Raw genomic sequence first — 14,824 nt, 5'->3', positions numbered from 1 at the left:
GGCTGTAGGTTTCAGGCATATCTTATGAAGAGTCAGCAGCCCTGGCCTGAAGTACCAGTCGGGCACCTGCACACACACACAGCCTCCAAGCCATATTGCTTGGCGATCCCTTATTCCAGTAGACTCATGTTCCAAGCCTGTCTCTAGACTCCACAACGACACTTGTGGGTCTTAGTTACAGGATGGCTCCAGAGAACCCAGAATCCAGATGGGTTTAGATCTTCCTCTGAATACACAGTCATTAGACCGGCACCAGGGGACACAGCTACAAGTCAATACGCATAGTTCTGGGCTAAATCGGAATGATTCTGCAGCCAGGCGAAGTCTGAGTCTACCCTACCCTACCTTGAGTAGATGAAAAACACTAACAAACCAAATCTCACACGAAAAAAGATCGCTCCTCATGAGGGTGACACAGGCCACACACACGGACATCTCTAAATGTCTCACAGCCCCAAACTTAGATGATCCTATTTTGGAAACAAAACAAAACTTTGATAATTGTCTTAGTTTGGGTTCCCATTGCTGCAGTGAATCAACCATGACTGAAAAGAGCATCAGGGCAGGAAAGGGTTAATTTGGCTCACACTTCCACACCACAGCTCATCATTAAAGGAAGTCAGGGCAGGAACTCAAGCAGGGCAGGAACCTGGAGGCAGGAGCTGATGCAGAGGCCATGGAGGGGTGCTGCTTACTGGCTTGTTTTTCATGGCTTGCTCAACCTGCTTTCTTATAGAACCCAGGACCACCAGCCCAGGGGTGGTCCCCCCTACAATGGGCTGGGCCTTCCCCCATCAATCACTGATTAAGAAAGTGTCTTACAGCCATATCTTATGGGAGCTTTTCTCCAATTAAGATCTCCCCCTTTCCCGTGACTCTAGCTTGTGTCAAGTTGACATAAAACTCTTTATCACAATAAAAAGTGCAGCACGCAGGGGCTGGAGAGATGGCTCATTAAGGGCATGTACTGTTCTGGCTGAGGACCCGAATTTGTTCTGTAGCACTGGCATTGGGTGGCTCACAACGTCCTATGGAGTACACACACTTAAAGTAAAATGTGGTGGGGGCAGAGGGGGGATGGGAGAGAGGAAACTGTGGTTGGGAATATATTGAAAACAAACAAACAAAATGTCAAAGTGCAGTGGGGAGCACTATATGTATGCCCACACGACACCCACGGCAAAATTCAGTGGATCACAAAGCAAGTGTCATGGAAGTGGGAGTTGGCTTGATGATAGGCAAGGATATGACAGGGTGTGGGGAAGGAATAGAGGATGCACACGGTCGGGGGAGAGAAGTAGGAGAAGATTCACAGGTGGGGGAGGGAAGTAGGAGAAGATGCACAGGTGTGGGGAAGAGGGAAATAGAGGGTGCACAGGATGGGGGAAGGAAATAGAGGATGCACAGGATCGGGGAGGGAAATAGAGGATGCACAGGTGTGGGGAGAGGGAAATAGAGGATGCACAGGGTAGGGGGAGGGAAATAGAGGATGCACAGGTTGGGGGAGAGGGAAATAGAGGATGCATAGGGTAGGGGGAGGGAAATAGAGGATGCACAGGGTAGGGGGGAGGGAAGTAGGAGAGGATGCACAGGGTAGGGGGAGGGAAATAGAGGATGCACAGGGTGGGGGGAGGAATGAGACCAGTAACTATCATTACATGTATGACACTGTCAAAGAACAAATTAAGATGAAAAAAATCGACACAATTTTCTGAGGAAAAAGAAAAAAAAGCTCAACCAGCCTTGGGATGTGGGGATCAAATTCGAGTCAGCAAGCTTTGACCAGAGGAGTCCTCTCACCTCCCCATGATGGTCTTAACTGTCAACTTGATCACCTTGATAAATGACCAAGAGATTAAGAAAGCAAATATCCAGGGATATTTTTGATGCTATTTCCAGAGACAGTTAGGTCTCAAGGTTTAATGAATGGATCTAACCCTTGACTTGAATGAGATACTGACTTCTTAGGATGGTGCTGAAGGCCCGAGGATGGGTTGGTTATATTGGATGAAGTGGGTCACTGAGAGCGAAGTATACACATAGAGCTATTCTTGCTCTGTCTCTTCTTGGAGTACGTTTGTTGGCTTCCTTGGCGCCATGATGTAAACAGCTCTTACTGTATCCTCCCCACCAGGAGCGACGTCACTGAAACTGTTAGGCTTCCATCTGGTTCAAGCAACATAATAATTCAAGACACCCAGGAGAGCATGCTCTCACTGCCTACCTGCCTCCAGCATCCATGATGGTTGATGGTGACCTTTTCCCTAGAGCTTCCTTGTTAAAATTCAGAATGAAAGTGAGGCCCCAGAGCCCTGTAATGCTTATGGGGTTAGACCAGAGGCTCTGGTTTGACATATAAGGTTTCCTCTTTTGCTGTGTTCTTCATTAAATGGCCCAGAAAAAGCACTGGACATTGCCTCTGGGCATTGCCTGATTGCCCAAATTCTCTTCACATTGGATGCCTTGTCCCAAGTGCTGGAGTGATGAACACATCCTCCGAAGATCTACGTGGCTTAGTGCCATTGGAAAGTTCTGGGGACATTTATTGCTGGGTCCCAGGGAGAGGGTTTCACCCCTGAAAGTGACCAGGGATCACTCTCTCTCCCCACCCCTCTCTCCCCCATCCCTCCCTCTGTCTCCTCCCTCCCCTTCCTGGCTCCCGATGTGCTCTCCTGATACAACGCTCCAATCTCATCAAGGGTCACAAACCCATGCAGCCATCTCCTGGTCTTAAATTCCAACCAGTGTTTGTGAGCATAGCCTTTCTAGGCTAGCTGCTAGTACAGCCACAGATGACTGAATCGTAAACTTAGTGCCAGGATCATTCCAGGGGAGTTTTGATCACACAGGGTGGGAGGGAATTAGTACACCTCATAGTTAATGTCTACTACCTGCAGCATATGGGTGAGCTACTTTGTGCCACAACATTTTCTGAAATGTCAACAGGAACCACCTCTGTCCCCTCTTTCTGATATGACTGTGGTGGATCAAAAGAAGAATCAAGAAGAGGGTGGTTTGAGGGTTGGTGGGGAACATCCAGGCAACGAAATCACCGGAGTCTCGGATCCGAACCCAGGCCCCGGCACTGGTGTGTCCGCACCTCAGTGGTGAACAAGAGGAGATTTGATGTGGATATGGGAAGGAAAAGTGAGCAAAATGAGTCCAGAATACACCCCCTCCTCCAGTCACATGAGACCCTGTCACTCTCTCCTAAGCCTAATCATACTGCCTGACTTCTCTGGATTGCCTATCTTCATTGTAAGCGAATCTTAGAAGGAGAATCCCAAGAGCAGGTGGGAGTGATCAGAGCTAAGGAAAGGAAAGCATTTGGGGGGGCGAGGGGACTCCCACCCTCTACCTCACCTTCTACCTCACCCTCCACCTCACCCTCTACCTCACCCTCTACCTCACCCTCTACTCACCCTCCACCTCACCCTCCACCTCACCCTCTACCTCACCCTCTACCTCACCCTCCACCTCAGATTTTTTCTTTTAAATCTCTACCTGTATGATGTTTAAAGGTCTTTGTGACCCCAAGGCAAGAAATATTCTCTTTAGCATTGTGGTTTGCTACGGAGGAACAATTTGCTGTGGTGGAGCTGATCTTGTGTGCTGGATCCTCCTGGAACTGGAGTGGGTGCACAGGACAGCAGGCCAAACTAGAGACGAATTTCCCACAAGGGGGTGGGAGTGGGGGTGGGGATCGGACCCGAGGGGAGCACACTGGGTTTCCAAGGTTACTAACAGTGCACGTGAAGACGGCAGGTGCTGCAACATTCCTTCTGGTTTATTTATCAGCGGCAGTGGAGAAAGGGGACAAGGGAGACGTGGGCAGAACCATATCTCCTTCAAAGCTGGGCTGGGAGCCGCTCTCCGGGTAGACGATGTCCGGGGGAGGGGTGACAGGCGTCTCCCACACACTATTATCCAGCAGGTTCACGCAAACGTTCCCGCACGTGGTGGAGCAGCAAATGTTATTGGCTTGACAATCTTGGTCCGATTCACAGTGGCGTCTGCACAGATACAATTTGGGCTTCCTCTCGCACTCCTTGACCTCGGAGCGACTTTGGACTATTGAAAAGGAGCGAGAGAAATGGGTAGGTGAGGAAAGTAGCTGCCTGGAGAGAAGCCCTCTTGGGCTTCAAGTTCCCGCAGTATGCTGAAACATTCATGTCACGCCTGGACTTTTCCAGGCAACTTTTCTCTGTGCGTCTCACCAAGTCCTGTCGATCAGTTGTGTTTCAAATCTCATGCTCCGTGATAATCCCACCACCTCCCTAGAGCTATTAGTGTCTGGGTCCCCTCTTCCTCTTCCTCATACCTACATCCACGACCAGTCTCTCCTAGTAGACAGAGCTGCGATAGCATCATCTCTGTGGAATATATGTTGTTACTCAGCTACCAGAGGTAGGTCTCGGACCCTCTCAACTCTTCAGCATTCGAAGGGCCCGTGAGGCTAACAGACCAACCTCCAGCTTTTCTGTTTCCTCTGCTGTCTCGATGTCCAGTAGCCTGTCCCTTTCATCACTTATCTTTGTCCCACCTCCCTCCCCAGGCGGCAACTCCATTCCTACCTCTTTCATGGTCAGTGTTTTTGTTTTCTGTACCCCCTTCCCCCTCTGAGCCTCTCTGCAAGTTTAGTCCTCCCAAATACGCATCAATCAGGAACAACCGTCTCGTTTGCCCCTTGGGTTGTCAGCCATGGGGACTTCTGTTTCTGGATCTTTGGAACAAAGGGCGGGAATCACACGTTCACCGTGCACCTTCTCGCTATGTCTGGAACCGTAGCCGAGGGGCTACCTTCTCGCTATGTCTGGAACCGTAGCGGAGGGGCTGTGATTACCCAGGGTCTGGACAGTGCTGCGGAGGAGCAGAGTATGAAGTCGTATCCTTCTGGGTCTGTTCTCGGCCACTCCTTGTCTGCTACCCATATACCCACCTCATCCAATCACCTACCTTCATATCTCCGTTTTCGCTGGACCCCTCCCTGGGCTAGGGACAGCAGCAACAGCACACCGAGGATGAGCAGCAGAGTCTTAGACAACATAGCTGTGACCCAGGCGGTGAGCTTAGACCTAGTCTGGCAGACTTCCCCACAGCAGGACCGGGCCTCTCTGCCGCCTCTACTGGCCAAGACAGGGCAGATCAGTAAGCGACCTGTTTCTGCCCCTTTTCTTGCCCCCTGACCTTTTCCGCGAAACCTTTGCCGTAAATGATATCCTTTCTCTCATAATCAGCCCCCTCTTCGCGCTCACATAATTTCCTCATGAAATATATCATTTAGGACTCAGGAGACGGATTACTGGGTAAAGTGTTTGCAGGTGAAAGCTGGCTTGGAGGCAAATGTCAGTGAGCCAGAACCAGGGTTGTTGGCGGAAACAGATGGCTCTCGGGGACTTGCTGGGCTGCTTGGAGCTGAAACTGTGAGTCTTAGGGTTGGTGAGAAACTCTGATGTCTACCTCTAGTGTCCACCCGCAAATGCACAAGCATACACATATATGTACATACAAGAAGAGAAATAAACTATTTTTGTTTTTTAGCTATAAATTATTTTATGGAACAAGGGGAATAGCATGATAGCTAAGAAGTCTATACCCTTACCAGTTAAAAATAGACTCTTTTTAAAAAAGATTACAGGGGTGTGTGTGTGTGTGTGTGTGTGTGTGTGTGTGTGTGTGTGCCACATGTGATTATTTAATCCTTTAGCGGTCTCCCAAGATGCCTTTCTGTCGCTGCCTTCACTTATCTCACACACACTGTCAAATATCCGTCCTAATTCACGCTGTTCTGCAAAATGTTCAAGGCTGGGCTAGATGGGGCTGTGGGCAGCAGACAAGGAAGGGTTGAGCCGAGACAGCAGAGCACCGAGGAGGTGGTAATTGACACACACCCAGATCCATCTGTGGCACTGTAAAGACTGACTTTTGTTCTTGGCTTTTAAAAATACCTTTACTTCATCTTCTGACAGCTTCGCACTTGTGTATAGTGTACATTGATCCTCTCCGTTCTCAACCTTCTGCATCCACTGCCTCTGAATTCTCAGTCCCCAATATGTCCACCTTCCTGCCTCCTACCCCCATCTCTGCGTACCAGAGAACCTACCTATCTCACGCTTGGCCCCACCTTTTAAAGATTGTATTGCTCTTACTGCTGCCACTCTGGGGACCACGACTCCAGCACAGGAACCTTTGGGGGACAAACTGCAAACCACAGCAGGTACCATTTTCTTTCTTCCCCAGTCAGTTCCCTCAGTGTGTTCCCACACTGTCATACTCAGGGTTCCAAATCCTGGCCTCTGTCTTTGTATTGGTTCATCCTCCTTGGCCAAGTGTGTGGAGTCTTAGCGTATACTGCACAGAGCGCCAGTGCTCGTCTCTCTCTCTCTCTCTCTCTCTCTCTCTCTCTCTCTCTCTCTCTCACACACACACACACACACATCTGTAATCCTATAGACCAATTCTGAGAGGAGGCTGTTCTCTTTGAGAGTGCTAGGCCTCTTTGTGTCTGTGTTGTGGGGGCAATGGAGGGCAGAAGAGGACATCAGGTACTCCCTACCTCATCCCCATGAGATAGGGTCTTTCACTGAACTTGAGGTTTGCCATTTTTCATCCTGGCTATGTGGTCAGCAAAAACTAATGATCCTTTTAACAGTCTGCCTGTAACATTGGGGCTACAGGTGTATCCGGTGCTGTTAGGATTTTTAAAAACTGTCAGTGCTGGGATCCGAACTCAGATCCCATGCTTGCACAGCAAACTCTCTTACCCACTGTGCCACCTCTCCAGCTCCTACTGGGTTTCTCTCAGGTATTTGGTGAGCACATTTCTCCGCCCACCAACCAACAGTTCTGTGGCAAGATCCCGACTGTAGGGTCGACCACTCCATTCCCTTCATTTTTGTCTAGGTGGCCATTCAGCTTTTATCCATCTTCCCTATCCAGTTTCTTTACCTCTGTAAAACCTGGAGGGCGTTTGTGTCAGGTTGGACTCGGACCATCCAAGGAGAGCCAATACTGAGCAGGATACGAAGTAAAAGACCCCACCACAGAGCTGAATATGAACCTGTAATTCTAACATTCAGGAGGGTAAGGCAAGAAGATTGCCCAGAGTTCCAGGCAAACCTGGGCTACGTGCCGAGACCATTTCTCAAAACATCACTACCAAGAGAGACCGGTGCCTTTGACTCCCTTCCTGTAGGGAACTCGGGTGCTTCAGAAAAAGACCCTGTACCCTGTGGCCAAGGAATTCTGGATTGGAGCTATAGCTGTAGGACAGGTGCACAATGTCCCCAGCCCACACAGAGGCACTGTCTATGACAACCCAGTCCAGTGCGTTCTGTTGGGAGAGTGCCAAAGAAATAGTCTGTGATATAGCCGACATGTTGCTCCTGGACTGAACCCAAAACGATGCTGCCTCAAAAGTCACCCTAACTTACAAGGCACCGAACCTCTGTTTTTCTGTTCTTTGGTGCTCCGTTCCAAATCTGGACAAAAGGGCTGTCAGTCTGTCTCACAATGCACTGTAGACAGGGCATTGTTAGGTGTGAATTTTATGGCTGGCTTAAATGAAGTGTTGCCTGGAATTGTGTCAACATTATCCCTGTGCTATGGGTGGGGTGTCCTCTTTGTTCAAGTAGCAAAACTGGAAAATAGGTGTTATGACCAATAAATAAATAACTAAGAAACCACAAAGGTAAATCCTGTAGGACCGTCTGCCCTCCTGGCTAGCTCATTTCTTTACACTGTTGTGAGAATCTTGGATTTGACGTTTGGGGAGTTGGTAGTGATGAATCTTTATGATGACTGTAGGATTTTTCTTAAACTTTCCCTCAGATAAACAAAAGAGTGGAACTGAACGTGCGAGGCATTCTGGGTCTGACATGAGAAGTACTGGGACGCCATCTTGCTTCCCTTCTCTGGGTTGATTAAGAATACCAGAAGTGTGCAAGGGAAGGGCATTGGGCATCACCAGGATCCTGAGAACGTTTTGGGGGCCAAGGTGTTAAAGTAAGAATGCAGGGTTGGGGGTCTGGAGAAGTAGCTCAGTGGTTGAATCACAGACTACTTTCTAGAGGACTGGAGTTCCGTTCCAAGCACCTGCGTGGTGTGGCTCGCAACCATCGGGAGCACCAGCTCCAGGGGATCTGATCTGAATCCCTCTTCATGTGCACACACATCCATGCACCATGTACGGTAAAGTAAAAATAAAAATAAATAAACTTTTTTTTTAAAGAGGATGAGGCCTTAGTTTCGTATTACCTTCAACATTAGCCAGAGAAACTTCTGTGGTGGTTACGGCAGAGCCTCATAGCTGGTCAAAGAACTGAGAGGTGACAGTTGAGTGCTTAGCCCCAAATGGGACATTTGCATCAACACCTCCAGCTCCACACTGTAGAAGAGAGGGTTGGCACAGCGTAAGCTCTGGAAGATGGGGGAGAGTGCCGTGAGACACTGTCTCCTGGATGCGACATAGCCTGTGGCTGTCAGGCTCAGGAGTTTCCTGCAGGAATGGCTGCCCACTCAAGGTCTAGCCAACAAAGCCAGTCAGCATCCCAGCTTGCAACACTGGTAGCATTCAGAGGGCTTCCCACAACCCCAGAGAAGGAGAGGGAATGAAAGCGGAAAGATCTGTCAAGGGAGTGGGGATGGGATTGGGCGGTGGGACATGATTAAGACACAGGGTGCACAGTTATGGAATTGGTAAAGAGTAAGTGAAGGGAGGGCAGAGGCTGGAGAGATGGCACAGCGGGTAAGAGAGCTAGAGGTGGCTTCCCAGCTCCCACACTAGGCAGCTCAGGGGATCCCTGCCCTCTGTGCTCTTTGTAGGCACCTGCATGCATGGGAACACCCACACACATATAAATAAAATAAAAACACATACTAAAAAGATAAAGAAGAGAAAAAAAATGAAGTTTCTAAATGAACGGATTCACAACTCTCGTCTAAGATAATATCTTAATACAAATAAGTCACTTCAAAGGAACCATGGCTTCCGGTAGGTCGTGTCACCATATGCATTCCCTTTGCCCTATGTGCCGGAGGGGGAGCCAGGAGTCCACACCCAATCTACGCTCATGCGTCACACCCAAGGCTGCAAGTGGACAACAGCGTATTGTACATCTGCCTTGTCGTGCGGTGGTGGCTTCACGGGATCAGAAGACCCGTGTCCCACCCCCAACTCTAGATCCTCAAGGAATGGGCCACCTGCCACAGTTAGATGTAACTTGTCTGGTGGCTGGAAGTTACTTGCCTGTGAGGTTTCTGGAAGTCCATACTTAAGGTAGCTCCTCCTTGGCCTGAAGCCTCGCCAGCAAAGCAGTGGTTTTAGTCTGAATACTGCCGAGTGCGTGGAGTCTCAAAACCATCATTTCCTTCGTCTGGACACACTGAGGCAAGACAGTGGGCTGTGGGTTCTGAGTGGAGAAGCTTGGAGAGTAGACACAAGTGTCTTAGAGTAGAAGTTGGACGGGGCTTGGAGGGATGGCTCGGCAGTTAAGAGTACTGTTACTTTTCCAGAAGAACCAGCTTTGATTCCCAGCACCCACATGGTGGCTCATAATTGTGCATAGCTCTAATACTAGGGGATCCCCAACACTGTCCAAGTATCAGACATACATGCATATCAGACATACATGCAGATAAAATACCCACACATACACTGAAGAAGAGTTGAAACTCACCAACGTGATTGTTTATAACTTCCGTGTGTATGTGTACATAAGTATGTGTGTGTGTGTGTGTACATGAGTGCATGTGTATATGTGTGCCTCTGTATGTGTGTGCATGCATGTGTGTGTGCATGAGTGTGTGTGTATGTGTGTGCGTGTATGTATGTGTTATGTGTGCATGTGTGTGTGTGCATGACTGTGTGTGTAAGTGTGTGTGCATGTGTATGTGTGTATGTGTGCATGTGTGTGTGCATGAGTGTGTGTATGCATGTATGTGTGTGTACATACATATGTATGCACATACGCAGACCTAGGCAATTTTACTTTTATCCTTCCAAAGATTTTCATTTTATATCCTGATTAAGTGTATATGAGTGTTGGGGGAGCTCTATGAATTCAGGTGCCCTCAAACCAGAAGAAGGCATCAGATCTCCTGGAGCCAGAGTTACAGGAGGTTGTGAACCACTTAACATGGATGCTGGAAATTGAACTCGAGTCCTCTGGAAGAGGGGTATGTGCTTGTAACCCCTGAGTCATCCTTCATCTTCAGCCCTGCAACTTTATCTTTGAATGATGTCTGGCCTTGCACTTGCTTTCCTGAAGAGACATGTCCATAAGCACCGGTCAGTAAAGTGGGTTTTTATGATTATGGATGTGCCCTGTGAACTGTCCGTGCGACGGCTCTAACTTACACATGGCTACTGAATTCTGAAATCACTGAAAACTTCACATCGATCCAATGAATTCAAACAGTCTCGTGTGTCTGGTGAACTCTGGTTTTTTTTTTTTTTTCCTTTTGTTTTTTTTTGGAGCTGGGGACCGAACCCAGGGCCTTGCGCTTGCTAGGCAAGCGCTCTACCACTGAGCTAAATCCCCAACCCCGTGTCTGGTGAACTCTTAGACAGGTGATAATAACTGTTTCTGTTCAAGTGTGAGTACAGGAGCTCAGCCAGGTCTGCACACTACACAGAGCAGGGTGCTGGTTAGCATGCTTCCAAGATGCTAACCGAACAAGAAAGAAACGGTAGAGCAGAGCGTGTGAGTGTGCAAGCTAAATACACGATGGTATCCTTAGAAAACACGTCCTGAACAAACAGAAGGTGGGGCAGAGGGTAAGGGTCTGGCTTTAGCTAACACGGTGGCATTCTCAGGAAACAAGCAAAAGTGACTGAAACACTGTGCAGTGGTATATTAAAAAAATGCTTCTGGGGGTTGGGGATTTAGCTCAGTGGTAGAGCGCTTGCCTAGCGAGCACAAGGCCCTGGGTTCGGTCCCCAGCTCCGAAAAAAAAAAAAAAAGAAAAAGAAAAAGAAAAAAATGCTTCTGCTTTTGTACCCCCTCCATACACGCATTATTGAGCCTTAACATGTTACATATATTTCTAAGTAAAATATCAGGACGCTTGATTTTCCAATTTCATAAAATGGTGAGAACAATGTAAAAGTGTACACACCTACTGGTTGGTGGAATCAGATAGAGGAATTATTGATATGTCTCTGTTTTCTCTTTTTTTGTATTTTAAAAATTCTATCGGCTAAGGATTTTTTTCCCCTTAGAGTAAGAAATGTATTCTAAAAAGAAGTGATTTAAAAAAGAAGGGACGCGTCTTGTAGGACCATAAGCAGCTTGAGGGGAAAAGATGGCTGATGAGAATCGGTAAACGTGTAGGGGGCAGGGGAGGGGCGGGGAGGGCAGGACATCGAGTAGCCATGCTCACTAGTGTGCTCTCCTTACCCAGTTTGCCTTCATTTCTTTTCTGCTTCCAGCAGCAGTGGGTGAAGACCTGTCTTCCTGTGAATGCATAGTCTGACATGAAGTTCTGGATCCTCCTCCTCACTGTATCCGCCCATGGGATTGTGGTGTTTCTGCATGTGTTTGGAAGCCTCAAGGGTAAACATGGAAACAATAGCACGGAAATGGGAGTGCTCTGCCCTCCTCTAGAACATACAGTGGAGAGAACTAACTCTCAAAAGTTGTCCTCTGGCCTCCACACGTGCGCCATGGCATGTGCATACACTCACAGGCATATACTACACATACATAGACACAACACACACACACACACACACACACACACACACACACACACACACACACACACAAATCAGAGCTATCCTTAAGCAGAGACACCCAAGCTAAATTATGTAGGATACTTCCAATCGGGGTATCCCCGCCCCCTGAAAGCAATACTAGGTCCATGGAAAGACAGCAAAGCCTTGTCTACCCCCGACAGAGCACCAGGAAACAGTTCTCCATCAGATCAGCTCAGTTTGAATTGCCTAGAAGAAATACTAACACCAAACTTCCCTTTGAGTCCACCTTGGCTAGGAGAAGGGGTCTCTGGGAGCAGTGAAACAAACGACTTAAAGTCAAACAGTGGGTACAAGCCGATGGCTTATGTTCTCTTGAGACAGCTTTCCAGACTGCTCCCTCTGTTCCACTCATGACAGAGACTCTTGCTATTCTCTCAGCTTTCCAACAGCTCTTCTCTCACAGATCAGAAGTCCAGTCTTTTATATGCAGTCTATTTAGGCATTTACCCTAGGTTCCCTTTCGATTATCCCATGAACTAGCATTTTATGACTTAGCCCCTTGATTCTTAGGAGACAGTAAGCACTTTTTTTTTTTTAACATTGCAAAAGAATTCAGAGATCTGCCTGCCTTTGTTAAGCACAAACAATAAGATGTCTGTGTGGGACCTCACTCTGAAGTTACCATGCCTGAACCTGGGCTGACCTCAAACTCAGGAATTTGCCTGCCTTTGTAAGCGTAAACAGAAACTTAGTTGTGTGGGGTCTTGCTCTGCAATCACCACTCCCTAAATCTCTTTATTTCCTTCCTTAAGATCTTCCTGATAAGCTGGCTCACAGCGCAGCTGCCTCTGACCCTTTAGATCTGAGAAGCTCCTTATACAATTCGTATTGCATCCTTATAATTTTGCATAGTTGGGAAATTATATATTTTTGAACTCATGTTTTCAGAGTTCTTTCCCACAGCTTTAAGGGCTGTCCTGAAGGTCATAACCTTTACCACTTTGCTGAGACATTAGCTATACCCTTGCCTCCTGGACTTGTGCTGTCTTTGATCATCATGGAGTCATTAACCATGGCAGAAAGGACATTGCTTGAAGGAGTAACATGAAGTAAAATATATATTTTCGAACAAACAAGCCTTACACTCACAGCAATCATCAACACTTGTGGAGTCCCACACCATGCTGGTTTTGTTCCAGGAGCAAGAACCATGTCATTCTGTCCCTTAAACATGGCCAAACAGGACTTGGCCTTCATAGTTCCAAAATTTGCTAGGTGAGACACCAATGGATATCATAATAGTGATATGAGACACATCCATTTTTTTTTTTTGTTTGAGAGCAGTTAGAGCCTGAAAAAAAATGGAGAAAACAAATGACCCCTTAGAAAATCATGTGTAGATGCTAAGATAGTGAGCACTGGAGAGACGGAGCAGAAAAGTTTCAGGACACAGAAGGTATGGATTGGGAGTGTATATTTTAGTGGCTATCGATGGGGAACACATGGAAAAGTAGAAAGTGGGGTTCCTATTGTCTCTGTCTCAGTTTTCCCATTCTGCAAGTTGGGTCTAGAACCAGAACTCGATGAGGTTGTAGGCTTTGAAATCTAAGGTTTTATCAGTATAGACTCGGTCAGGTGGTGTTTATTGGGAAGAGACCCCAATGCCGGAACTCCACAGTGCCCTGGGGACACACGGGAGAAGAAGAAATGTGTGTCATACAAGGATGCTGTCTCGTGGAGGGACAGGTTAGAGCTGGAGGGATTTCATGATTGCAGAAGTACTTCCTGGCATGGGGCATGCAAGCTATGGAGGGGTTCGCTCAGTTTGAAAGGTGTCTGCTGTGCATTCTGAGTAAGTAGACCCCGCCAACCTCTAGCCTCTCAATTCCAGAGAAGCCTGAAGAGATCGAGCAGTGCTGGGTACAGCCACCGGCAAGGTTCTGTGGGAGGAGGTGCACGAAGGTGCAGAAATGTGTGAGTCCGAACTACACGTGCTGCTGGACGTACTGCGGAAACATCTGCTTGAACAACGAGTGAGTGGCTTGGGGTCAGAGGAGCGGGTGTGAGCATGCCTGAGTGCCGCTCCTCAGACATTGTTCAGACGTTGCAGGAAATGGCAGTCACCTAAATTCCGGTCCCCGAAACAATCAGATAAAGCAAGGAACCCTCCTATCTCTAAATCCAGGTACCGTTAACCAAGAAACCCCAAGGCACTGACTGTTTCATTATTTTTCCACCGTGATCATTCACTTTCTTTGCTTCTCTCACACATCGCCCACTAGTTCATAGGTTCCCTCCTTTGTCCATAGAATCCAATTACTGGCTCCTTTTTCTCAGCCAGACCCTAGAAGACCTTGTATTGACCTGTCAAACATCAAACCTTTTCGGGGGGAAAGCACATCAGTCTGTTTTAAAGTTTATTTAGTGTATATGCACACTCATGTGCACCACAGTATATATGTGTACCTATGTGTGAAGGTCAAAGGGCAACTTGTAAGAGCTGTTCTCTTCTATGTATCTCCAGGGTCCTTGGGATTATAGCTTTGGTCTCTTATCTGCTGAGCCATCTTGCTGGCTCAGAAAGTTGATTTTGAAAGGGCAACTCCTGATATTACAGAGAATTTCTATCATTCTTCTGAAACTTGGGGCACTGTTGTTTGGAGACGGATTTACTTCCAGAGATACTGGTGTCTAACGATCTAATTTTTCTCTTTCAGAGAACCCTTCAGAAGCCTGATGAAAATCTAGTTTCAATGTGATCCACTGCTGGTGTGGGCTGGGAGATGACTGTGGGCTGGGAGGAGTGCAGCCTGCTGCCCTGGAGGGACACTCTGCAGCCAAGGACCTCTCTGTCCTCTCCTTGATGTCTTCATGCAGAGAGAGTCTAAGCTTTTGCCAAATAAATTTATTATGAACCAGCATGAGGGTTCTGTGGCTCTCACACACTATTAAAGATGCTCATTTCTCTCCAGAAAGTCCAGACTCTCTAGAAAGTCCAGACTCTCTAGAAAGCCCAGACTCTCTAGAAAGTCCAACACTCCCAGCAGTTGCTCGCATCCCAGCTGGACACAGATACAAATTGGTCTTCTGTGCATTTACCAATTACTGCAGCAAAAATACAGAGAG

At 47.7% G+C, this 14,824-nt stretch overlaps 2 protein-coding genes across 4 annotated transcripts; one reads left to right on the top strand and one right to left on the bottom strand.

Annotated features, from left to right (window-relative positions):
* Positions 1 to 3,753: 3,753 nt before the first annotated feature.
* Wfdc10a (WAP four-disulfide core domain 10A) lies at positions 3,754 to 5,106 on the bottom strand. Its single transcript, NM_001109461.1, has 2 exons — positions 4,957 to 5,106; positions 3,754 to 4,071 (listed from the first exon to the last, which is right to left on the bottom strand). The coding sequence occupies exons 1-2, from the start codon at positions 5,045 to 5,047 to the stop codon at positions 3,788 to 3,790; spliced, it is 375 nt and encodes a 124-aa protein (NP_001102931.1). The 5' UTR covers positions 5,048 to 5,106; the 3' UTR covers positions 3,754 to 3,787.
* Positions 5,107 to 6,129: 1,023 nt separating this feature from the next.
* On the top strand, positions 6,130 to 14,619 carry Wfdc9 (WAP four-disulfide core domain 9). 3 transcript variants are annotated; one of them, NM_001413044.1, is made up of 4 exons: positions 6,130 to 6,206; positions 11,433 to 11,555; positions 13,590 to 13,731; positions 14,416 to 14,619. In NM_001413044.1, exons 2-4 carry the CDS (start codon positions 11,477 to 11,479, stop codon positions 14,444 to 14,446), a joined length of 252 nt encoding a protein of 83 aa, NP_001399973.1. In that variant the 5' UTR covers positions 6,130 to 6,206; positions 11,433 to 11,476; the 3' UTR covers positions 14,447 to 14,619. The 3 variants fall into 3 exon arrangements, with proteins under 3 accessions (NP_001399973.1, XP_087509860.1, XP_087509861.1); XM_087653734.1 differs by having other exon boundaries at positions 6,142 to 6,217; positions 11,435 to 11,555; positions 14,416 to 14,616; XM_087653735.1 differs by having other exon boundaries at positions 6,143 to 6,217; positions 11,432 to 11,555; positions 14,416 to 14,616.
* Positions 14,620 to 14,824: the final 205 nt, after the last annotated feature.

This window comes from Rattus norvegicus, chromosome 3, assembly GCF_021556685.1.
Source record: "Rattus norvegicus strain SHRSP/BbbUtx chromosome 3, alternate assembly SHRSP_T2T, whole genome shotgun sequence".
Lineage (NCBI taxonomy): Eukaryota > Metazoa > Chordata > Mammalia > Rodentia > Muridae > Rattus > Rattus norvegicus.
The sequence above is the reverse complement of the archived record's forward strand: the minus strand, read 5'-3'. Positions and strand labels throughout refer to the sequence as shown.